This window comes from Arachis stenosperma, chromosome 1, assembly GCF_014773155.1.
Source record: "Arachis stenosperma cultivar V10309 chromosome 1, arast.V10309.gnm1.PFL2, whole genome shotgun sequence".
Classification (NCBI taxonomy): domain Eukaryota; kingdom Viridiplantae; phylum Streptophyta; class Magnoliopsida; order Fabales; family Fabaceae; genus Arachis; species Arachis stenosperma.
This window is the reverse complement of record NC_080377.1, coordinates 35,798,270-35,820,703: the sequence shown is the minus strand read 5'-3', so window position 1 is coordinate 35,820,703 and position 22,434 is coordinate 35,798,270. Positions and strand designations below refer to the sequence as shown.

General features: G+C 36.4%; 1 protein-coding gene across 1 annotated transcript; it reads left to right on the top strand.

The window, feature by feature from the left end:
* The first annotated feature begins 17,014 nt into the window (after nucleotides 1-17,014).
* LOC130941045 (ras-related protein RABH1b-like) lies at nucleotides 17,015-21,753 on the top strand. The gene is made up of 7 exons (XM_057869411.1): nucleotides 17,015-17,135; nucleotides 17,244-17,542; nucleotides 18,299-18,369; nucleotides 19,251-19,339; nucleotides 20,043-20,154; nucleotides 20,780-20,870; nucleotides 21,336-21,753. The coding sequence occupies exons 2-7, from the start codon at nucleotides 17,420-17,422 to the stop codon at nucleotides 21,468-21,470; spliced, it is 621 nt and encodes a 206-aa protein (XP_057725394.1). The 5' UTR covers nucleotides 17,015-17,135; nucleotides 17,244-17,419; the 3' UTR covers nucleotides 21,471-21,753.
* The last annotated feature ends 681 nt before the right edge of the window (nucleotides 21,754-22,434 follow it).

Below are 22,434 nucleotides of genomic sequence, written 5' to 3'. Positions count from 1 at the left end.
ACCCCCGAATATACGGAATAAACCCCCAAAAATCAACAAAAATAGCAGGAGAACTTAGAACGACGTAGAACTAAGAAGAACGACGTATAACTCAGAAGAACGACGTATAACAAAGAAGCAACAGTAACAGTAAACCCTATCAGAACGACGTAGAAGAAAAGTAAAATATACAGTATTTTAATGCACTTACGTTGAGTATTCTTGGTTTGTTTTTTCTTCAGATTCTTCTTCACAGAGAGGTTGATGGTGTTTTGATGCAGTTTTCGAACTACGATTTCTATATTTTGAAAGTTGATCTTCGCTCGAAAATGAGAGGGTTTCGTTGATTTGAAAGTGCCTTGAGAAATGGAAGAAGTGGAAGAAGTGGAAGAGTCTCCCATACGTAACCGTTCGAATGCTGAGCGCGTGATTTGGACGCGGCATCTTATCTCTCTTTCGTGCGCGTGTTTCGTGTTTGGGCTGGGCCAACTTGGTTGCTTGTATGCTTGTATGTGTAGCAGGCCCGTTATTTATATAACATATTTGGTCGTGTAATTATTAATTATTAATAACATATATATTATTGTGATAAAAACAAATTGAATGCCCATTTATGAGATTGGGCGACTAATTTTTCCTATACTAAAGGAATAGTTTATCAAGGCAAATTGAAAGTTAATGAAAGGTTGAAAGGTTGAATGGTTGAATATTTGTATGTATAAATAGAGGAATGAATCCTCACGTAACATACACACAGCAATAAAATCTTTTCCCTCTCTTTATATTAAACTTTTCTCCTCCCTCTCTCATACGCTACTAATATATAAGAGTAGTAAATATGTAAGTTTTATAATGAGATAATTATATTGGTGAATATCAAAACTAGAGTCTTCTATGTTCTATTTATACTTATTTACTTTATATTTATTATATCTTCATCGGTTATTTATTTTATAACACGTTATTAGCACGAAACTCTAACGAAATTTTAGAAAGATTTCAAGTAACAAATTTTTATTATGTCGAACCTCTTTCATCTTAAATTTAATACTCTTAATATATCTGGAAATAATTATTTATCATGGATATTAGATGCTTAAATTCATCTTGATTTAATGGATCTTGGAGATACCATTAAGGCTGAAAATAATACATCCCAGAAGGATAAAGCCAAAGCTATGATTTTCCTTCGTCATCATCTTGACGTATGATTGAAAAATGAATATCCCATATTAAAAGATCCTGCATATCTGTGGAAAGACCTTGAAGAAAGGTACAATCATCAAATACTTCCTTAAGCCCGATATGTTAGAGAAAATTTTCTTGACCTTCTATGTCTCGAATTTGCTCCTGCAGCAGCAGTATCGAGAAAAAGAATTTAAAAATATTCTGAGTTAATTTCTTGCTTTCTTGTTGCTGAACGCAATAATGAGTTACTTTTGAGAAATCATGAAGCACGCCCAGCTGGCGCCACCCCATTTTCTGAAGCAAATGCGGCAAATTATAACCCTAGAAGAGGTAAATGACAAGGTTTTAGTAGCAAAAAAAATTATGGAAGGAAAATGAATGATGTTCACAAGAAATAATCTCACCAGAAGTGGGATAAAGAAAGAAACAATGGGCAAAGTAAATCAATTGAGGATAAATGCTTCCGTTGTGGTAGAAAGGGCCATTGGTCACGTACCCGTCGTACCCTAAGGCACCTAGTTGATTTTTATCAAGCATCCTTGAAAAATGATGACAAAGGAAAGGAAACAAATTTTGTTTCAAATGATGAAAATTCCACCACTCATTATGATGTATCTAATTTCTTTAAGGATTATGAAGGAAATATTGACTATTTGATCAATGATGAAATAGTTTGATATGTGTATGTGTTTGTTAAGTATTCATGTGAATAATTTTACTGTACATGTACTTCTACTCATTTTATTATCATTTGTTTTTAAAGAAAAATGGCAAGGACATATTCTGAAGATATTTGCCTTGCAGATAGTGGAAGTTCGCACACTATTCTTAAAAGTAATATATATTTTACCTATCTTGTGCCAAAAGAAGAATGTGTTAATACTATTATTGGCTCGGGCAATGTGATAGAAGGCTCCAGAAGAGCTATAATTTTGTTTCCTGGAGGAACAAAATTCATAATGAATAATGCACTATTGTCTACCAAGTCTCGAAGAAACTTATTGAGTTTTAAAGATATTTGCCGAAATGGATATCATATTGAGACTATGAATGAGAAAAATCATGAGTACTTATGTATCACAACTCATGATTCAAATAAGAAAGTTATATTAGAAAAATTACCTTCACTTTCATCTGGGTTATATTATACCAAGATTAGTGCAATTGAATCACATGCTATTATAAACCAAAAGTTTACTAGCCCAAATGAATTTATAACTTGGCACGACTGATTAGGTCATCCGGGAACAACCATGATGAGGAGAATTATTAAAAACTCTCATGGACATTCACTAAAGAATCAGAAGATTCTTAAAACTAGTAAATTTTGTTGTGCTGCATGTTCTCAAGGGAAGTTAATTTTAAGGTCATCACCAGTAAAGATTGGATTTGAGTTCCCTGAATTTCTAGAAAGGATTCAAGGTGATATATATGGACCTATTCATCCACCATGTGGATCTTTTAGATATTTTATGGTCCTGATAGACGCATCTTCGAGATTGTCACATGTGTGCTTATTATCTTCTCGCAACCTGGCATTTGCGAGATTACTGGCTCAAATTATTCGATTAAAAGCACAATTTCCAGAAAATCCAATCAAAGCAATTCATCTTGATAATTCTGGTGAATTTACTTCCCAAGCTTTTGATGCTTATTGTATGGCTAATGGAATAAGTGTTGAACATTCAGTAGCTTATGTTCACACACAAAATGGGTTAGCAGAATTACTTATTAAATGCCTCCAATTGATTGCTAGACCCTAACTTATGAGAAAAAATCTCCCAATCTCGGTTTGGGGGCATGCTATTTTACATGCCGTAGCACTTACTCATTTGAGGCCAATGAGTTACCATCAGTTCTCTCCTATGCAATTAGCTTTTGGCCAGCAGCCAAATATTTCCCATTTAAGAATATTTGGGTGTGCGATATATGTTCCCATTGCACCACCTAATCGCACCAAAATGGGACCCCATAGAAAATTAGGGATATATGTTGGATATGATTCTTCCTCTATAGTGAGGTATCTTGAGATACAAACTGGAGATGTATTTAAAGCCCGGTTTGCGAATTGTCATTTTGATGAATCAAAATTTCCAATATTAAGGGGAGAGAATAAGCTTCCTGAAAAGGAACTTAATTGGAATGCATCATTGTTTATGCATTTAGATCCTCAATCAGGGAAATGTAAACTAGAAGTTCAAAAGATTATACATTTGCAAAGAATAGCAAATAAATTGCCTGATGCATTTTTCGATACAAAGAGGATAACCAAATATTATATACCAGCGGAAAATGCCCCAATTCGAATTGATGACCTAGTAGGACAAGTAGCCACTGAAGCAAATTCACGCCAGAAGTGTGGCAGGGCGAAAAATGCCCCAATTCGAATTGATGTCCCAGTAGGACAAATAGTCACTGAAGCAAATACACGCCAGAAGCGTGGCAGGCCTGTCGTTTCCAAAGATAAAAATCTTTGAAAAAGAAAAGAGGTAAATACGATTCCTGTTGAAAAAGACATAGTAAAGACACCTGCAGTTGTCCAAAATTCTAATATAGTTTTAACGCCAGAAGACGTTCAAGTACCTGAAAATTGTGAAAATGACAAGATCTCGATAAATTATGTCTTTACAGGAGAGAAATGGGACCGAAATAAGATAATTGTCAATGAAATATTTGCATATAATGTGGCAATGAATATCATGCATGAAAGTAAGGATCTTGAGCCAAGATCAGTCGAAAAATATCGACAATGGAATGATTGGCCAAAATAGAAAGAAGCCATGAAGGCTGAATTAGACTCACTTGCAAAACGTGAAGTCTTTGGACCTGTAATCTGTACACCTGAAGATGTAAAATCTGTTGGATACCGGTGGGTATTTGTGAGAAAACGAAATGAGAAAAATGAAGTTGTGTGCTATAAAGCCCGACTTGTGGCACAAGATTTTTCACAAAGGCCCGGTATAGATTATAAAGAAACGTATTTCCCAGTAGTGGATGCAATAACATTGCGTTATTTGGTTAGTTTGTCTGCATATCATAAACTGCATATGCATTTAATGGATGTGGTAACAGTCTATTTATACGGCTCATTAGATCGGGATATCTATATGAAAGTCCCTGAAGGACTAAAGATATCTAAACTATCCAGTGAATATTCGCAAGGGTTATACTCAATTAAATTGCAAAGATCTTTATATGGTCTAAAGCAATCTGGACGAATGTAGTATAATTGTCTTACTGAGTATCTGGCCAAAAACGGATTCAAGAATGATGATATCCGCCCTTGTGTTTTCATAAAGAAAACTGCATCTGGATTCATTATAATTGCTGTGTACGTTGATGATTTAAATATCATTAGAACTCCTGGAGAGATTCCAACAATTATAAAAACTCTAAAAGAAGAGTTTGAGATGAAAGATCTTGGAAAGACTAAATTTTGTCTCGACCTGCAGATTGAGCATACAAAAAATGGGATCTTTATTCATCAAACAACATACAAAGAGAAGATCTTGAAAAGATTTTATATGGATAAGTCACATCCCTTGAGTACCCCAATGATCGTAAGATCTTTGGATGTGGAGAAGGATCAATTCCGTCCTAAAGAAGAAAATGAAGATATCTTTGGTCCTGAAGTACCATATCTTAGTGCCATTGGAGCGCTAATGTATCTTGCTAATAATACACGACCTGACATATCATTCGCGGTGAATTTACTTGCAAGGTATAGTTCTTCTCCAACCAGAAGACATTGGAGTGGAATCAAACAAATTTTTCGATATCTTCATGAAATGGTTGATATGTGATTGTTTTATCCCTATGGATCCAAGTCACAATTAGTTGGCTATGCAAATGCTGGCTACTTGTCTGATCCACATAAAGGGAGATCTCAAACAGGATACATGTTCACATATGGTGGTACAGCTATATCATAGATGTCCACGAAACAAACAATAGCAACAATCTCCTCTAATCATGCTTAAATACTAGCGATTCACGAAGCTAGTCGCGAGTGTTTTTGGCTGAGGAGTGTGATCCAATATATTCTGTCATCATCGTCATGTGGACTGATTGATCAGAAGATAGCTCCAACTGTCCTGTTTGAAGATAATACAGCATGCATTGCTCAACTTAAAGGCGGATACATCAAAGGTGATAGAACAAAGCATATTTTTCCTAAATTCTTCTTCACTCATGATTTTCAAAATCAAGGGACAATTGATGTCCAACAGATCCGTTCAAGTGACAATATGGCAGATCTATTCACAAAGTCACTCCCAAAATCCTTCTTTGAAAGATTGGTACATGAGATTGGGATGCGCTGATTTCGAGACATTAAATGATGTCGGCAAGAGGGGGAAACTGTACTCTTTTTTCTTTGATTAGGTTTTTTCCTATTGGGTTTTTCTTGACAAGGTTTTTAATGAGGCAGTCCCATCATTAAAGGATATTGTACTCTTTTTCCTTCACTAAGGTTTTTTTCCCACTGGATTTTTCTTTAGTAAGGTTTTAACGAGACATATTCCTAAATGGGCATCTGATGAGCGGATATTTTATACGCTTTTTGGGGGTAATTTCATGTAGATTTTAGCATGTTTTAATTAGTTTTTAGTAAAATATTATTAGTTTTTAGGCAAAAATCATATTTCTAGACTTTACTATGAGTGTGTGTATTTTTCTGTGATTTCAGGTATTTTCTGGCTGAAATTGAGGAAGCTGAGCAGAAATCTGACTTAGGCTGAAAAAGGACTGCTGATGTTGTTGGATCCTGACCTCCCTGCACTCGAAATGGATTTTCTGGAGCTACAGGAGTCCAATTGGCGCGCTCTCAACGGCGTTGGAAAGTAGACATCCAGGGCTTTCCAGCAATATATAATAGTCCATACTTTGCGCGAAGATAGATGACGTAACTTGGCGTTGAACGCCAAGTACATGCTGCTGTCTGGAGTTAAACGCCAGAAACACGTCATGATCCGGAGTTGAACGCCCAAAACACGTCATAACTTGGAGTTTAACTCCAAGAAAAGCCTCTACTCGTGGATAGCTTTAGTCTCAGCCCCAGCACACACCAAGTGGGCCCCAGAAGTGTATTTCTGCACCAATTATCTTAGTTTACTCATATTCTGTAAACCTAGGTTATTAGTTTACTATTTAAACAACTTTTAGAGAATTATTCTGTACCTCATGACATTTTCAGATCTGAATTACATACTTTGTGACGGCATGAGTCTCTAAACTCCATTGTTGGGGGTGAGGAGCTCTGCGGCGTCTCGATGATTTAATACAATTCCTTTGTTTTCCATTCAAACACGCTTGTTCTTATCTAAGATGTTCATTCGCGCTTAATTATGGAGAAGGTGATGATCCGTGACACTCATCACCTTTCTCAATCCATGGACGTGTGCCTGACAACCACCTCCGTTCTACATCAGATTGAATGAGTATCTCTTAGATTCCTTAGTCAGAATCTTCGTGGTATAAGCCGGATTGATGGCGGCATTCATGAGAATCCGGAAGGTCTAAACCTTGTCTGTGGTATTCCGAGTAGGATTCTGGGATTGAATGACTGTGACGAGCTTCAAACTCCTGAAGGCTGGGCGTTAGTGACAGACGCAAAAGAATCAATGGATTCTATTCCAACCTGATTGAGAACCGACAGATGATTAGCCGTGCTGTGACAGAGCATAGGAACGTTTTCACTGAGAGGATGGGAGGTAGCCATTGACAACGGTGACACCCTACATAGAGCTTGCCATGGAAGGAACCCTGCGTGTGGGAAGAGGATTTCAAGGAAAAGTAGAAATTCAAAGGACAAAGCATCTCCAAAACTCCAACATGTTTCTCATTACTGCACAACAAGTAACACTGTTATTCTCTTTTATTTTTATAATCAAATCTGGTAATTTCACTTTTAATCCTATTGGCCTCCTGACTAAGATTAATAAAATAAATATTGATTGCTTCAAGCCAATAATCTCCGTGGGATCGACCCTTACTCACGTAAGGTATTACTTGGACGACCCAGTGCACTTGCTGGTTAGTTGTGCGAATCACAAATTCGTGCACCAAGTTTTTGGCGCCGTTGCCGGGGATTATTGAGTTTGAACAATTGAAGGCTTATTTTATTTCTTAGATTAGGAATAATTTATTTTTGTTGTTACAGAGTCATTAAATTTTGATAGGATAGTTTCTTTTCAAAAATTTTTTTTCAAAAATATTATTTTTCTTAATTAATTGTTAATTTTTCGTGAGTTTAGTGTCTTATTCTAAGTTTGGTGTTAATTACATATTTTATATTTTCTTTAAAAATTTTCGTGTTAGTGTTCTTGGTTCTTCCTTGATCTTCAAGTTGTTCTTGTTCATTTTTCTTGATTGATCTCAAGTTTTTCTTGTTTTGTGTCTTTTCTTGTTTTTCTTGTGCTTTTTCAAAACATTAACTTTCAAAAATTATACTTTTATCCATAAAAATAACACATCTTTAAAATACATTACATTTTTAGCTCAGTTGGTTATAGCGGGGATTTATGTTCTTAACAATTGGGCACTTTCTTTTTAAAATCCTTTTTCAAAAATAATTTTTCTTGATTTAATCTTGTGTTAAACTCTAAGTTTGGTGTTTTCTTGTTGATCTTTCTTTAATTTTCGAAAATTTGTCTTGGTTTTCTAAAAAAATTTTAAGTTTGGTGTTCTTTCTTTTGTTCTTGGTGTTCTTGTGAAACTTCAAGGTGTTCTTGAGTTTTTCTTGTGTCTTGATCTTAAAATTTTTAAGTTTGGTGTTCCTTGGTGTTTTCCCTCCAAAAATTTTCCAAAATAAGGAGCACTAAATCTAAAAATTTTAAGTCTTGTGTCTTTTGTGTGTTTTTCTCTTTCATCATAAAATTCAAAAAAAAAAAATTATTTTCTAACCAATTTTAAAACTACATTTTCGAAATTTTTAATATAAAATCCAAATTTCAATTTCAAATTTTTCGAAAAACTTTCACAAAGTATTTTCAAAATATTTTTTTTTATATATTCCATTTTTAGTTATTCCACTACTATAAAATAAATAATATCAACATACATATCATCACTCTTGTATTCCAGTATGGAAGTAAGTATGAATGGACAAGACAAGAGGACTCTGGGGTCATATGCTAACCCCACTACTGCTTCATATGGGAGTAGTATCTGTATACCCTCCATTGGAGTTAGTAGCTTTGAGCTGAATCCTCAGCTCATTATCATGGTACAGCAAAACTGCCAGTATTCTGGTCTTCCACATGTAGAACCTACAGAGTTTTTGGCACAATTTCTACAATTTGCTGACACAGTACATGATAAAGAAGTGGATCAGGATGTCTACAGATTATTACTGTTTCCATTTGCTGTAAAAGATCAAGCTAAGAGGTGGTTAAATAATCAGCCTAAGAACAGCATAAAAACATGGAAACAGCTGTCAGAAAAATTCCTGAATCACTATTTCCCTCCCAAATGGATGATACAGCTAAGGCTAAACATCCAAGGCTTCAAACAAGGAGATAATGAATCCCTTTATAATGCCTGGGAGAGATATAGAGAGATGCTCAGAAAATGCCCCTCTGAAATGTTTTCAGAATGGGTGCAATTAGACATCTTCTACTATGGGCTTACAGAAAAAGCTCAGATTTCTCTAGACCACTCAGCTGGTGGATCTATACATATGAGAAAAACAATTGAAGAGGCTCAAGAGCTCATTGATACAGTTGCCAGAAATCAACATCTGTACCTAAGCAGTGAATCTTCCATGAAAGAAGAAGCTAAAACAATAACTGCAGAACTCAGTCCAGTGGATCAGGCTAATGAATTCAATCAGCAATTAGATTTTCTAACTCAGCAGTTAGCCGAATTCAAGGAAATATTACAGGAAACAAGAATGGCTAACAGGAATATGGAAGTACAATTAAAGCAGACAGAAAAGCAACTGTCAAAACAAATAATAGAAGAATGCCAAGCAGTTCAATTAAGAAGTGGGAAAACATTAAATACCTCACTTCAAAGTAGCAGGAAACCAAGAAACGAACAGGTGGATACTCAAAATCCCTCTGAGGACAATCAGAGCCCAGAGAGGAATAAAGCTGGCGCTGAACGCCCAGACCATGCTCATTCCTGGCGTTCAACGCCAGAAACAAGCATGAATCCGGCGTTGAACGCCCAAGGGGAACATGGTTCTGGCGTTCAAACGCCAGTAACAAACAAGGAAGTGGCGTCTAACGCCACTCCAGCCCCCACCACTGGCATTCAAATGCCAATGGGGAATCAGTCACATACAAGTGCTGATAACAACCCTTCTAAAAAGGCTTCCCAACCCACTTCTGTAGGTAAAAAACCTGCAGTAACTAAGGTTGAGGAATACAAAGCCAAAATGCCTTATCCTCAAAAACTCCGCCAAGCGGAACAGGATAAGCAATTTGCCCGCTTTGCAGACTATCTCAGGACTCTTGAAATAAAGATTCCGTTTGCAGAAGCACTTGAGCAAATACCTTCTTATGCTAAGTTCATGAAAGAAATCTTAAGTCATAAGAAGGATTGGAGGGAAACTGAAAAAGTCTACCTCACTGAAGAATGCAGTGCAGTCATTCTGAAAAGCTTACCTGAGAAGCTTAAAGATCCTGGGAGCTTCATGATACCATGCACATTAGAAGGTAATTGTACCAAGCAAGCTTTATGTGATCTTGGGGCAAGTATCAACTTAATACCTGCATCTACTATCAGAAAGCTTGGTTTAACTGAAGAAATTAAACCAACCAGGATATGTCTTCAACTTGCTGATGGCTCCATTAAATACCCATCAGGCGTGATTGAAGACATGATTGTCAAGGTTGGGCCATTTGCCTTTCCTACTGACTTTGTGGTGCTGGAAATGGAGGAGCACAAGAGTGCAACTCTCATTCTAGGAAGACCTTTCCTAGCAACTGGCCGAACCCTCATTGATGTCCAAAAAGGGGAAGTAACCTTGAGAGTCAATGAGGAAGAGTTCAAGTTGAATGTTGTCAAAGCAATGCAACATCCAGACACCCCAAATGACTGCATGAGTGTTGATATTATTGACTCTCTGGTAAGAGAGGTCAATATGGCTGAGAGTCCCGAATCAGAGCTAGAAGACATCTTTAAAGACGTCCAGCCTAATCTGGAGGAGTCAGAGAAAATAGTGGAACCTTTGAAAATCCCACAGGAAGAGGAGAAACCTCCTAAACCCGAGCTCAAACCATTACCACCTTCCCTAAAATATGCATTTCTGGGAGAAGGTGATACCTTTCCTGTAATCATAAGCTCTACCTTAGAGCCATAGGAAGAGGAAGCACTAATTCAAGTGCTAAGGACACACAAGACAGCTCTTGGGTGGTCCATCAGTGATCTTAAGGGCATTAGCCCAGCCAGATGCATGCACAAAATCCTATTGGAAGGTGACGCCAAACCTGTGGTCCAACCACAAAGGCGGCTGAACCCAGCCATGAAGGAAGTGGTGCAAAAGGAGGTCACTAAATTACTAGAGGCTGAGATTATCTATCCTATTTCTGACAGCCCCTGGGTGAGCCCTGTCCAAGTTGTCCCTAAGAAAGGTGGCATGACAGTGGTTCATAATGAAAAAAATGAACTGGTTCCTACAAGAACAGTTACAGGGTGGCGTATGTGCATTGATTATAGAAGGCTCAATACAGCCACCAGAAAGGATCATTTTCCTTTACCATTCATAGACCAGATGCTAGAAAGACTAGCAGGTCATGAATACTACTGCTTCCTGGATGGATATTCAGGTTATAATCAAATTGCAGTAGATCCCCAGGATCAGGAGAAAACGACATTCACCTGCCCATCCGGAGTATTTGCATACAGAAGGATGCCATTTGGCCTGTGCAATGCACCTGCAACTTTCCAGAGGTGCATGCTCTCAATTTTCTCTGATATGGTGGAAAAATTCCTGGAAGTCTTCATGGATGACTTTTCAGTATTTGGAGACTCATTCAGCTCCTGCCTTAACCATTTAGCACTTGTTCTGAAAAGATGCCAAGAGACTAACCTGGTTTTAAACTGGGAAAAATGTCACTTTATGGTGACTGAAGGAATTGTCCTTGGGCACAAAATTTCGAACAAGGGGATAGAGGTGGACCAAGCTAAGGTAGAAGTAATTGAAAAATTGCCACCACCTGCTAATGTTAAGGCAATCAGAAGCTTTCTGGGGCATGCAGGATTCTATAGGAGGTTTATAAAGGATTTTTCAAAAATCGCCAAACCTCTGAGCAACCTGCTAGCTGCTGACACGCCATTTATCTTTGATAAAGAGTGTCTGCAGGCATTTGAGACTCTGAAAGCTAAATTGGTTACAGCACCAATAATCTCTGCACCAGACTGGACATTACCATTTGAACTGATGTGTGATGCCAGTGACCATGCCATTGGTGCAGTGTTGGGACAAAGGCATGACAAGCTTCTGCACGTCATTTACTATGCCAGCCGTGTTCTAAATGATGCACAGAAGAATTACACAACCACAGAAAAAGAGCTACTTGCAGTGGTTTACGCCATTGACAAATTCAGATCCTATCTAGTAGGATCAAAAGTGATTGTGTACACTGATCATGCTGCTCTTAAATATCTACTCACAAAGCAGGATTCAAAACCTAGACTCATCAGATGGGTGTTGCTTCTGCAAGAGTTTGATATAGAAATAAGAGACAGAAAAGGGACAGAGAATCAAGTAGCAGATCACCTGTCCCGAATAGAACCAGTGGAAGGGGCGTCCCTCCCTCTCACTGAGATCTCTGAAACTTTTCCGGATGAGCAACTCTTTGCCATCCAGGAAGTGCCATGGTTTGCAGACATTGCAAACTACAAGGCAGTGAGATTCATACCCAAAGAGTACAGTAGGGTGCAATCAAAGAAATTAATCACAGATGCAAAGTACTATCTTTGGGATGAACCATATCTCTTCAAGAGATGTGCAGACGGAGTAATCCGTAGATGTGTGCCTAAGGAAGAAGCGCAAAAGATTTTATGGCATTGCCATGGATCACAGTATGGAGGACATTTTGGAAGTGAGCGAACAGCCACAAGGGTCCTCCAAAGTGGCTTCTACTGGCCCACTCTCTATAAAGATTCCCGAGCATTTGTGCTTAATTGTGACAGTTGCCAAAGATCAGGCAACTTACCTCACAGTTATGCCATGCCTCAACAAGGAATCTTGGAGATTGAGTTGTTTGATGTATGGGGTATTGACTTCATGGGACCTTTCCCACCATCATACTCAAACACTTATATTCTGGTGGCAGTGGATTATGTATCCAAATGGGTGGAGGCTATAGCAACACCCACTAATGACACTAAAACAGTGTTAAAATTTCTCCAGAAACACATTTTCAGCAGATTTGGTATCCCTAGGGTATTAATCAGTGATGGGGGCACTCATTTCTGCAATAAACAGCTTTACTCTGCTCTGGTACGTTATGGAGTTAGCCACAGGGTAGCTACTCCATATCACCCACAGACTAATGGGCAAGCTGAAGTCTCAAATAGAGAACTCAAAAGAATCCTGGAACGGACTGTAATTAACCGTAGAAAGGATTGGGCAAGAAGCTTGGATGATGCTCTGTGGGCATACAGAACAGCATTCAAGACCCCTATAGGGACTTCTCCATACCAGCTTGTGTATGGAAAGGCATGTCACTTGCCAGTGGAACTGGAACACAAAGCCTATTGGGCAACCAGATTCCTAAACCTTGATGCCAAGTTAGCCGGAGAAAAACGATTGCTCCAGTTAAATGAGCTAGAGGAATTTAGACTCAATGCTTTCGAAAATGCAAAGATTTACAAAGAGAAAGCGAAAAGATGGCATGATAAGAAATTGTCATCCAGAGTCTTTGAGCCGGGGCAGAAAGTTCTGCTATTTAATTCTAGGCTCAAATTATTCCCCGGGAAATTAAAATCCCGGTGGAGAGGTCCATATGTGATTACAAGCGTATCACCATATGGATACGTAGAGCTTCAGGATAATGAATCCAACAAAAAGTTCATTGTTAATGGACAGAGAATTAAACATTATCTTGAAAGTAACTTCGAGCAAGAATGCTCGAAACTGAGACTTGATTAGAACTCAGTGATAGTTCAGCTAATGACATTAAAGAAGCGCTTGCTGGGAGGCAACCCAACCAATCACAAAATTTAATTTTATTCGTATTGATTAATTAAATTGAATTTTTCAGGTATATGTCAAGGTATCTTCAAGGTAAAATAGCAATTGGTTGGATTCACAGAGTTATAAGGGAAATTGGAAGCTCACTGGCGTGAAAAAGCCAGTAAGAAACATTTTGGGCATTGAACGCCAGAAAGGAGCATCTTCTGGGCGTTAAACGCCAGAAAGAAGCACCTTCTGGGCGTTTAACGCCAGATTGACAGCATCCTGGGCGTTTAGAAAAACGCCCAGTAACAAAGGACTTCCTGGCGTTCAACGCCAGAAAGATGCATCAGCTGGGCGTTGAACGCCCAGGAGAAGCAACATTTGGGCGTTAAACGCCCAAAACATGCAGCGTTTGGGCGTTTAACGCCAGGATGGTGGGGAGGAGGTAAAATTCGTTTTTCTTCACAAATTTTCTAATTTTTATGTTTTAATTCATGATTTCTTGCATAAACATGTTTCAAAATATCATCCTTCAATTCTAAAAATTTTAATCCTAATTTCTAAAAACCCTAATTTCTAAAATACCTTTTTCAAAAATATCAAATGTATCTTAATTTATAAACACAAATCTTTTTCCAATCCAATTCTTTTTCAAATCTTTTTTAATTTCTTCTCATATCTTTCTCAACTCATCTTATTTTTTTCGAAACTGCCTCTCCTTCTATTCCTCTCCTTTCCTTTCTTTTTCTTGAGGACAAGCAAACCTCTAAGTTTGGTGTGATTTGCCATGATCACTGAGCTAAAACTCATCAAGATCATGGCACCTAAGGGAACAGGAAGAGCAAGGATGTGAACTTAAGGGAGCTGAAGCGTCAGAAATTAATTCTTGAAGGCACCCCACAGACTAGAGGAACATCCACTTCCCAAAATAAAGGTCGTTGAGTTCTAATCTTTGCCTTAACTCTGTGATAACTGTTCTTATTAGAAATTTACCTTAGAAGTTATATATTAGTAGTAGTAATTAGTATCTCTACTTTGATTTTAATTCCAATTAAGTTATAATTTATTTTTCTCATCATCATCAAACATGAATAAAATAGTAGTTTTTTAGAATAAAGAGGCAAATTTTTTTTTTTTCGAGTTCTTAATAAGAAAAATTCTAATTATTTATATGTGGTGGCAATACTTTTTGTCTTCTGAATGAATGCCTGAACAGTGCATATTTTTTATATTGAATTCTATGAATGTTAAAATTGTTGGCTCTTGAAAGAATGATGAACAAGAGAAATGTTATTGATGATCTGAAAAATCATGAAATTGATTCTTGAAGCAAGAAAAAGCAGTGAAAAAAAAATTTGCGAAAAAAAAAAAAGCAAAAGAGGTAGAAAAAGCCAATAGCCCTTTAAACCAAAAGGCAAGGGTGAAAAGGATCCAAGGCTTTGAGCATCAATGGATAGGAGGGCCCAAGGAAATAAATCCAGGCCTAAGCGGCTAAATCAAGCTGTCCCTAACCATGTGCTTGTGGCATGCAGGTCCAAGTGAAAAGCTTGAGACTGAGTGGTTAAAGTCGTGATCCAAAGCAAAAGAGTGTGCTTAAGAACTCTGGACACCTCTAATTGGGGACTTGAGCAAAGCTAAGTCACAATCTGAAAAGGTTCACCCAGTTATGTGTCTGTGGCATTTATGTATCCGGTGGTAATACTGGAAAACAAAGTGCTTAGGGCCACGGCCAAGACTCATAAAGTAGCTGTGTTCAAGAATCAACATACTAAACTAGGAGAATCAATAATACTATCTGAATTCTGAGTTCCTATGGATGCCAATCATTCTGAATTTCAAAGGATAAAGGGAGATGCCAAAACTGTTCAGAAACAAAAAGCTACAAGCCCCGCTCATCTGAATAAGAATCTGAGCTCCATTTAAAACTCTTAGATATTATTACTTCTTAAATTCTTTCATCCTATTTTATTTATCTAGTTGCTTGGGGACAAGCAACAGTTTAAGTTTGGTGTTGTGATGAGCGGATATTTTATACGCTTTTTGGGGGTAATTTCATGTAGATTTTAGCATGTTTTAATTAGTTTTTAGTAAAATATTATTAGTTTTTAGGCAAAAATCATATTTCTGGACTTTACTATGAGTGTGTGTATTTTTCTGTGATTTCAGGTATTTTCTGGCTGAAATTGAGGAAGCTGAGCAGAAATCTGACTTAGGCTGAAAAAGGACTGCTGATGCTGTTGGATCCTGACCTCCCTGCACTCGAAATGGATTTTCTGGAGCTATAGGAGTCCAATTGGCGCGCTCTCAACGGCGTTGGAAAGTAGACATCCAGGGCTTTCCAGCAATATATAATAGTCCATACTTTGCGCGAAGATAGACGACGTAACTTGGCGTTGAACGCCAAGTACATGCTGCTGTCTGGAGTTAAACGCCAGAAACACGTCATGATCCGGAGTTGAACGCCCAAAACACGTCATAACTTGGAGTTTAACTCCAAGAAAAGCCTCTACTCGTGGATAGCTTTAGTCTCAGCCCCAGCACACACCAAGTGGGCCCCAGAAGTGGATTTCTGCACCAATTATCTTAGTTTACTCATATTCTGTAAACCTAGGTTACTAGTTTACTATTTAAACAACTTTTAGAGAATTATTCTGTACCTCATGACATTTTCAGATCTGAATTACATACTTTGTGACGGCATGAGTCTCTAAACTCCATTGTTGGGGGTGAGGAGCTCTGCGGCGTTTCGATGATTTAATACAATTCCTTTGTTTTCCATTCAAACACGCTTGTTCTTATCTAAGATGTTCATTCGCGCTTAATTATGGAGAAGGTGATGATCCGTGACACTCATCACCTTTCTCAATCCATGGACGTGTGCCTGACAACCACCTCCGTTCTACATCAGATTGAATGAGTATCTCTTAGATTCCTTAATCAGAATCTTCATGGTATAAGCCGGATTGATGGCGGCATTCATGAGAATCCGGAAGGTCTAAACCTTGTCTGTGGTATTCCGAGTAGGATTCTGGGATTGAATGACTGTGACGAGCTTCAAACTCCTGAAGGCTGGGCGTTAGTGACAGACGCAAAAGAATCAATGGATTCTATTCCAACCTGATTGAGAATCGACAGATGATTAGCCGTGCTGTGACAGAGCATAGGAACGTTTTCACTGAGAGGATGGGAGGTAGCCATTGACAACAGTGACACCCTACATAGAGCTTGTCATGGAAGGAACCCTGCGTGTGGGAAGAGGATTTCAAGGAAAAGTAGAAATTCAAAGGACAAAGCATCTCCAAAACTCCAACATGTTTCTCATTACTGCACAACAAGTAACACTGTTATTCTCTTTTATTTTTATAATCAAATCTGGTAATTTCACTTTTAATCCTATTGGCCTCCTGACTAAAATTAATAAAATAAACATTGATTGCTTCAAGCCAATAATCTCCGTGGGATCGACCCTTACTCACGTAAGGTATTACTTGGACGACCCAGTGCACTTGCTGGTTAGTTGTGCGAATCACAAATTCGTGCACCAGCATCCAAGGGGGAGTATTGTGATAAAAACAAATTGAATGCCCATTTATGAGATTGGGCGACTAACTTTTCCTATACTGAAGGAATAGTTTATCAAGGCAAATTGAAAGTTAATGAAAGGTTGAATGGTTAAATATTTGTATGTATAAATAGAGGATGAATCCTCACCTAACATACACACATCAATAAAATCTTCTCCCTCTCTTTATATTAAACTTTTCTCTCCTCTCTCTCATACGTTACTAATATATAAGAGTAGTAAATATATAAGTTTTATAACGAGATAATTATATTGGTAAATATCAACCTTCTATATTCTATTTATACTTATTTACTTTATATTTATTATATCTTCATCGGTTATTTATTTTATAACATATATAATGGATTTTCTTGTTATTAGATGTAATGGTGATAGAACGAGGGCCACTATTGGGAGAAGAAAAGAAATTGCAGACAGATTCAAATCACGTATTCATTGATTGAATCATTTGTTAAGAACTGAGAAATTAAAGAGGGAAGGATGCAAACGGAAGGCGAATTGAATTGAATTTGGAATCTTTTCGTGTGGGATCAAAAATGGCGGGAGTGTCAGTGTCCGCTCTTGCGAAATACAAGCTTGTGTTCTTAGGTGATCAGTCCGTCGGAAAAACCAGCATCATTACCCGATTCATGTACGACAAATTCGACAACACCTACCAGGTTTGTTATTCTTTTTCAGATCCAAGATCATGTCTTCGTTTCTCAAGTAAAACTCTGATTTTATTATTATTATTATCATTGTTGTTGTTGTTGTTGTTGTTGCATGGCTTCTTGTGTTTAAGTTTTGATATTCTTCTTGGAGATTAGGAATTGGTTAGGTTATACTGAAACCACTGGTTACTGGCCGGTGATGGTGAATTGGTGATTTACCACGACTTTCTTTTTTTAAAAAAAAATTGGTTTTATGATATATAGCAGAGAAGGTTGAGGGAAATGATAGAGACAACAAATTATAATGGTTTCCTGCATGGGTTCTTGGGTAATGAAAATGAAGTAATGTTTGTTTACTAGTTTTTCATTTTTTATTTCTCTTACATTGAGCCAACACACGCTCCTCTACCATTTGATACTGTGTGAGACCCATTTGACGTGGATCCAACAGCCTACCAATAATGCAGGCTTGTGTATGAGACAAAAATGATTATGAATGTGGTACCTTAACGAAGATTTTTGTCACCATTATTATATATTCTATTTACCGCATCATAGTTTACATATCATTAATTTGCTTTCCATTTTTCAATCTGGGTTATTTAGATAATTCTTATTTTTTGTTTTTATTTCAGCCAAATTCTTGATAATTCTTGTTGCAATATTAAGATACAATTTGACTAGACTCTATTGTGCAAATTCATTTATGTGCATTTTATGTCTTTGGCTAATAAACAAACTTATTTTTCCTTTTTTTCCAAATAGGCTACAATTGGTATTGATTTTCTATCAAAAACTATGTATCTTGAAGATCGAACCATTCGGCTGCAGTTGTGGTAAGTTATTGCATGCTCATTTTGGAAATTCTATTGGGAGGTAAATGGGATGGTATTTGTTAACAAATGAAAGAAGGAAGGATTGGGTGGTTTTCCCTCCTATTATATGGTCTTAATAGAAGAGATAAGGGGACTGTCGTTGCTACTATTGTTACCATTTAATCTTTTCACTAAAATAAAGGATATACTAGAATACTGAATGTTGGAATCATGCAGTGATTTTAGATAACAAAGTGTGATTTCCCCTTATCCTAAGTGAAGAATGTAAGCACAGGATCTTATACTTTAAAAACACATTCACCTGTATACCCTTAGGGATATGTGGTTTGTAGAATATTTTTAAATTCTTGGGGACTTACACTGAAAACACATTCCCATATAAGATATTTTTAGTGTAAAATTCCCGGAATGTATATGCATTCAACGAATCACAGGCCCCTTGGTTCCTTTCCATGTAAAATAAAAAATCTCCATGGAGTTGAGGAATCTACAACCGCACCCTTCCATTTCTTTCTATTCTTACATACTCCTAATCTTTATTTTATTTCTTTTGTATGTCATACTTTATATTTGAATGACATCAAGAATTTTTTCTCTATATTGTACTCTCAAGATGTGATGTTTAATGTTTACTAAAATCAACGCTCTTTCATTCTTGTTTTGGAAAATTCTATCCATTTGTATTAAATTCATTGACCTCTGTTTTGTAGCTTTTTAATCCTACTATAATGTGTTTGTAATGGCTTTTGACTATTATTATTTAGTATTTTCTCATTTGTTCATCTGAATTCTACTTGAAAGCATAAAATAGGTTTTGAAGTTATTTAATTTATGAATAAACTAAACATGGTGCTACTTGTTATATATATTGTGTGCTACAGGGATACTGCTGGACAAGAACGATTCAGAAGTCTTATTCCAAGCTACATTAGAGATTCATCTGTTGCTGTCATCGTCTATGATGTTGCAAGTAGGGCATTTATATCATATTTTCTTCTCAACTATCTTTTTTTCCCCTGACGGTCTCAACTATTCCATTCTTAACAAATCATATCTGCTTGCAGCTTTTATATCAAAACAGAGGTTTTTAGTCTACTAAAGTTATTTTTGTTTGGAACCTTAATTTAAAATGCTTTAAATAGTTGAGTTTTTCATTTGTAATTTTGCTTCCAGAACCTAGAAATAAATAAGACTTATTATCCCTGAAAGGAATATATTTATGCATCTAAGTGGCATATATAGTAAAGTCTTCCGTTTCCTTCTTATGTAAGTGATTCCCGTTTAGCATGACTGAAAATTTCATTTTAAAAATCTAGAAAACAGAACCCTTACACTCATTTTCATCCAAGTTAAGCACCTTAAAATGGATTGCATGCTAAAACTCCTAAAGCTTGAGGATAGAACAGTTGACCTCCGTTCTCTAACACTATTTATGTAAGTCATTAACATTGAATCAATGTATATGAATAAAACAGTATCTAGTAGACAAATATACTAATACTAGGATGTACTAAAATGTGACAATGATAGAGGAAGAGAATGGAAGGATTATTTTCTTACCCACCTTCTTGGATCCCTATAGATGAAATTACTCATGCGTACATGATATTTGTTTGTTTTCTAGACTACTTTGATGAATGCTTTTTAATTGTATACTTATTCTTATGATATAGGCCGTCAGACGTTCCTAAACACAGTAAAGTGGATCGAGGAGGTGCGCAGTGAAAGAGGCAATGATGTTATTCTTGTTCTTGTTGGCAACAAAACTGACCTTTTGGACAAGAGGTAGATGCTAATGAATGTTAGACTGACATGAAAATAAATAGCTTTTTTTTGTCGCTACCTGTTTGGCTTTTTGTTCTCTTTTGTCTAAGATCAATTTGATTGTAAATTTTTTTTAAATGGCCAATTCAACACTTAGGGCATGTTTGATTCAAAGGTGAAAAGAGAGCCAGGCAGGATTCATTGATGAGTTTCATCCATAGTTTTACACATCAAACATATCCATACTTGCCACATTGTTTCCTAACTAGGTGTTAAGCTTGGGACGTGTTATGTTTTGGGTAATGTCTCAAGAAGACAAAGAACTCCGAGGATAAATTAAAATATGCTTGGAGAAGGGGTCAAACAAAAGCTTTAAAGAAACTTTTTATGCTTCCAAAACAAAGGAAAATCAAAGAAATTCTTATTGATAATTTTCAAGCTACTTTTTGTATCTCCCAAAAGAAAAGAGACACAAGATACACATCTCTACCACCTCATTGTCTTCATCATTTTTAATAGTTTGGCCATAGAGAAATTTTCTATGTGGGATAACAGCCTTTGTTAACTTCTTTTACATTTTTTTTCAATTGCTCATTTCTAGCACAGTCATATCCTTAGAAGCAATATTTTTTGCTTAAATATACAGGCAGGTCTCTACAGAGGACGGGGAAGAAAAGGCACGTGAGCTAAATGTTATGTTTATTGAAGCTAGTGCAAAAGCTGGTTTTAACATAAAGGTAACTAAGTCCCTCTTCTTTTGTCATAGAAATTTAATTTGATTGTTTACCATCAGGTTGAACATTTGAGAATAAGTTGTTCACTGTGGCATAAACATTGGTAAATGTATTTTTTTTATGATTAAGCATGGAAGAAAAAATAGATAAAATCTTGTATTTTCAACTATATAACCTTATGGACTAGTGTGTTAGGTGTCCTTCAATGAAAGTGAAAAATCTTTTAAATAGATACATTTCCAACCTTTGTTTAGCACTATTTTATTTTATTTTTATTTTTATTAAGTACTATTTGTTAGGAAGATTATTTGGAGAATGATTTTGAAGGATGTATCATTCAAAAGGCCACCAATTTTAGTAACCAGAGTAACACCATTTGCCTCCATGTATCTTTATTTATTTATTTCATATTCTATGGTGTTGGACTTATTTATACTACTTTATCTCAAACCAATGTAATATATTTAGGCTCTCTTTCGCAAAATTGCTGCTGCGTTACCCGGAATGGAAACATTATCTTCCTCGAAACAAGATGATATGGTCGATGTCAACCTTAAAACTTCTGGTGGTAATGATTCTCAAGCTGAGGGTGGTTGTTGTTGATCCTGCCTTGTCTTCCAGTTTTTATTTATTTATTTATATTTATTTATTATATTTGTGTATCTGTCTGCTCCATGCTGCCTTGTTTTTGGATGTGTTTGCTTCATATTTGTAGAAAAAAAGGTTCATTAGTCTTTTTAGACTTTGTTAGCATATGCAAGAGGAAAACAAATTAGAGAAAACAAGTGAAGATTCGGCAGTGACAAATTTGTTCTCTTTGTTATATGACTAAATTAATTTAATTGAAAGAATTTTTGTAATGATCCCGATACTTTTGATATTAGAAGATAAATTATCATCTTTTATGTATTATTACTAAAGGTTTGTGAATGGCCTGTGAAAAAAGGATGGTTGAATCTATGACCTCCTTTTTTAATTATTTTTGGCTTTTTGTTTTTTATTAGAATAGAAACTTTGTTGTTGATGCTTCTGTTAAGTTGAAATTCAGGAGATAATTTTATTTTGTTTCTTCACAATGTGTTTAGGAACAGAGCAACTCTTTACTTTTGGATACCTGTGACTTTTGAGAAATATACAATGCAGGAGACACTTTTATTTTGTCTCTTAACGAAATAAAACAGAAGAAGAGTATAGAAAAGAAAATCACACAGCCATGTATCTTGGTTCGGCTACCATGTGCAATGTGACCTACATCTAGTCTCTCCTACAACAATGGAGGAATTTTCACTATCTTTAAAAAAGATTATAAACACAAATTTTTCTAGGATTCAACTCAATCCTTTCTGGGACAAATCCAACTTCTATCCAAGATAGATTTGGCTTGGTTCACTCTCTAATCTTACAATCACTAAGTGCTCACCCAACTTAGTAAGAAAATCCCCTCATGATCATGCGTACAAAACAAAAAAAATACAAAAGAGTTTTGACATAATTTTCTGACTTTTTCTTATAACTCTCTTTACCTTTTTTCTCAATGACTTTTACTGATTCCTCACTTAATGTCTTT

Bases quoted from the DNA above. Each gene is read 5' to 3' on its own strand.
- LOC130941045 (XM_057869411.1), top strand. From the start codon at position 17,420: ATGGCGGGAGTGTCAGTGTCCGCTCTTGCGAAATACAAGCTTGTGTTC. The intron at 17,543-18,298 runs GTTTGTTATTCT...TTTTCCAAATAG, and splicing joins AATTCGACAACACCTACCAG to GCTACAATTGGTATTGATTT. The intron at 20,871-21,335 runs GTAACTAAGTCC...TAATATATTTAG, and splicing joins AAGCTGGTTTTAACATAAAG to GCTCTCTTTCGCAAAATTGC.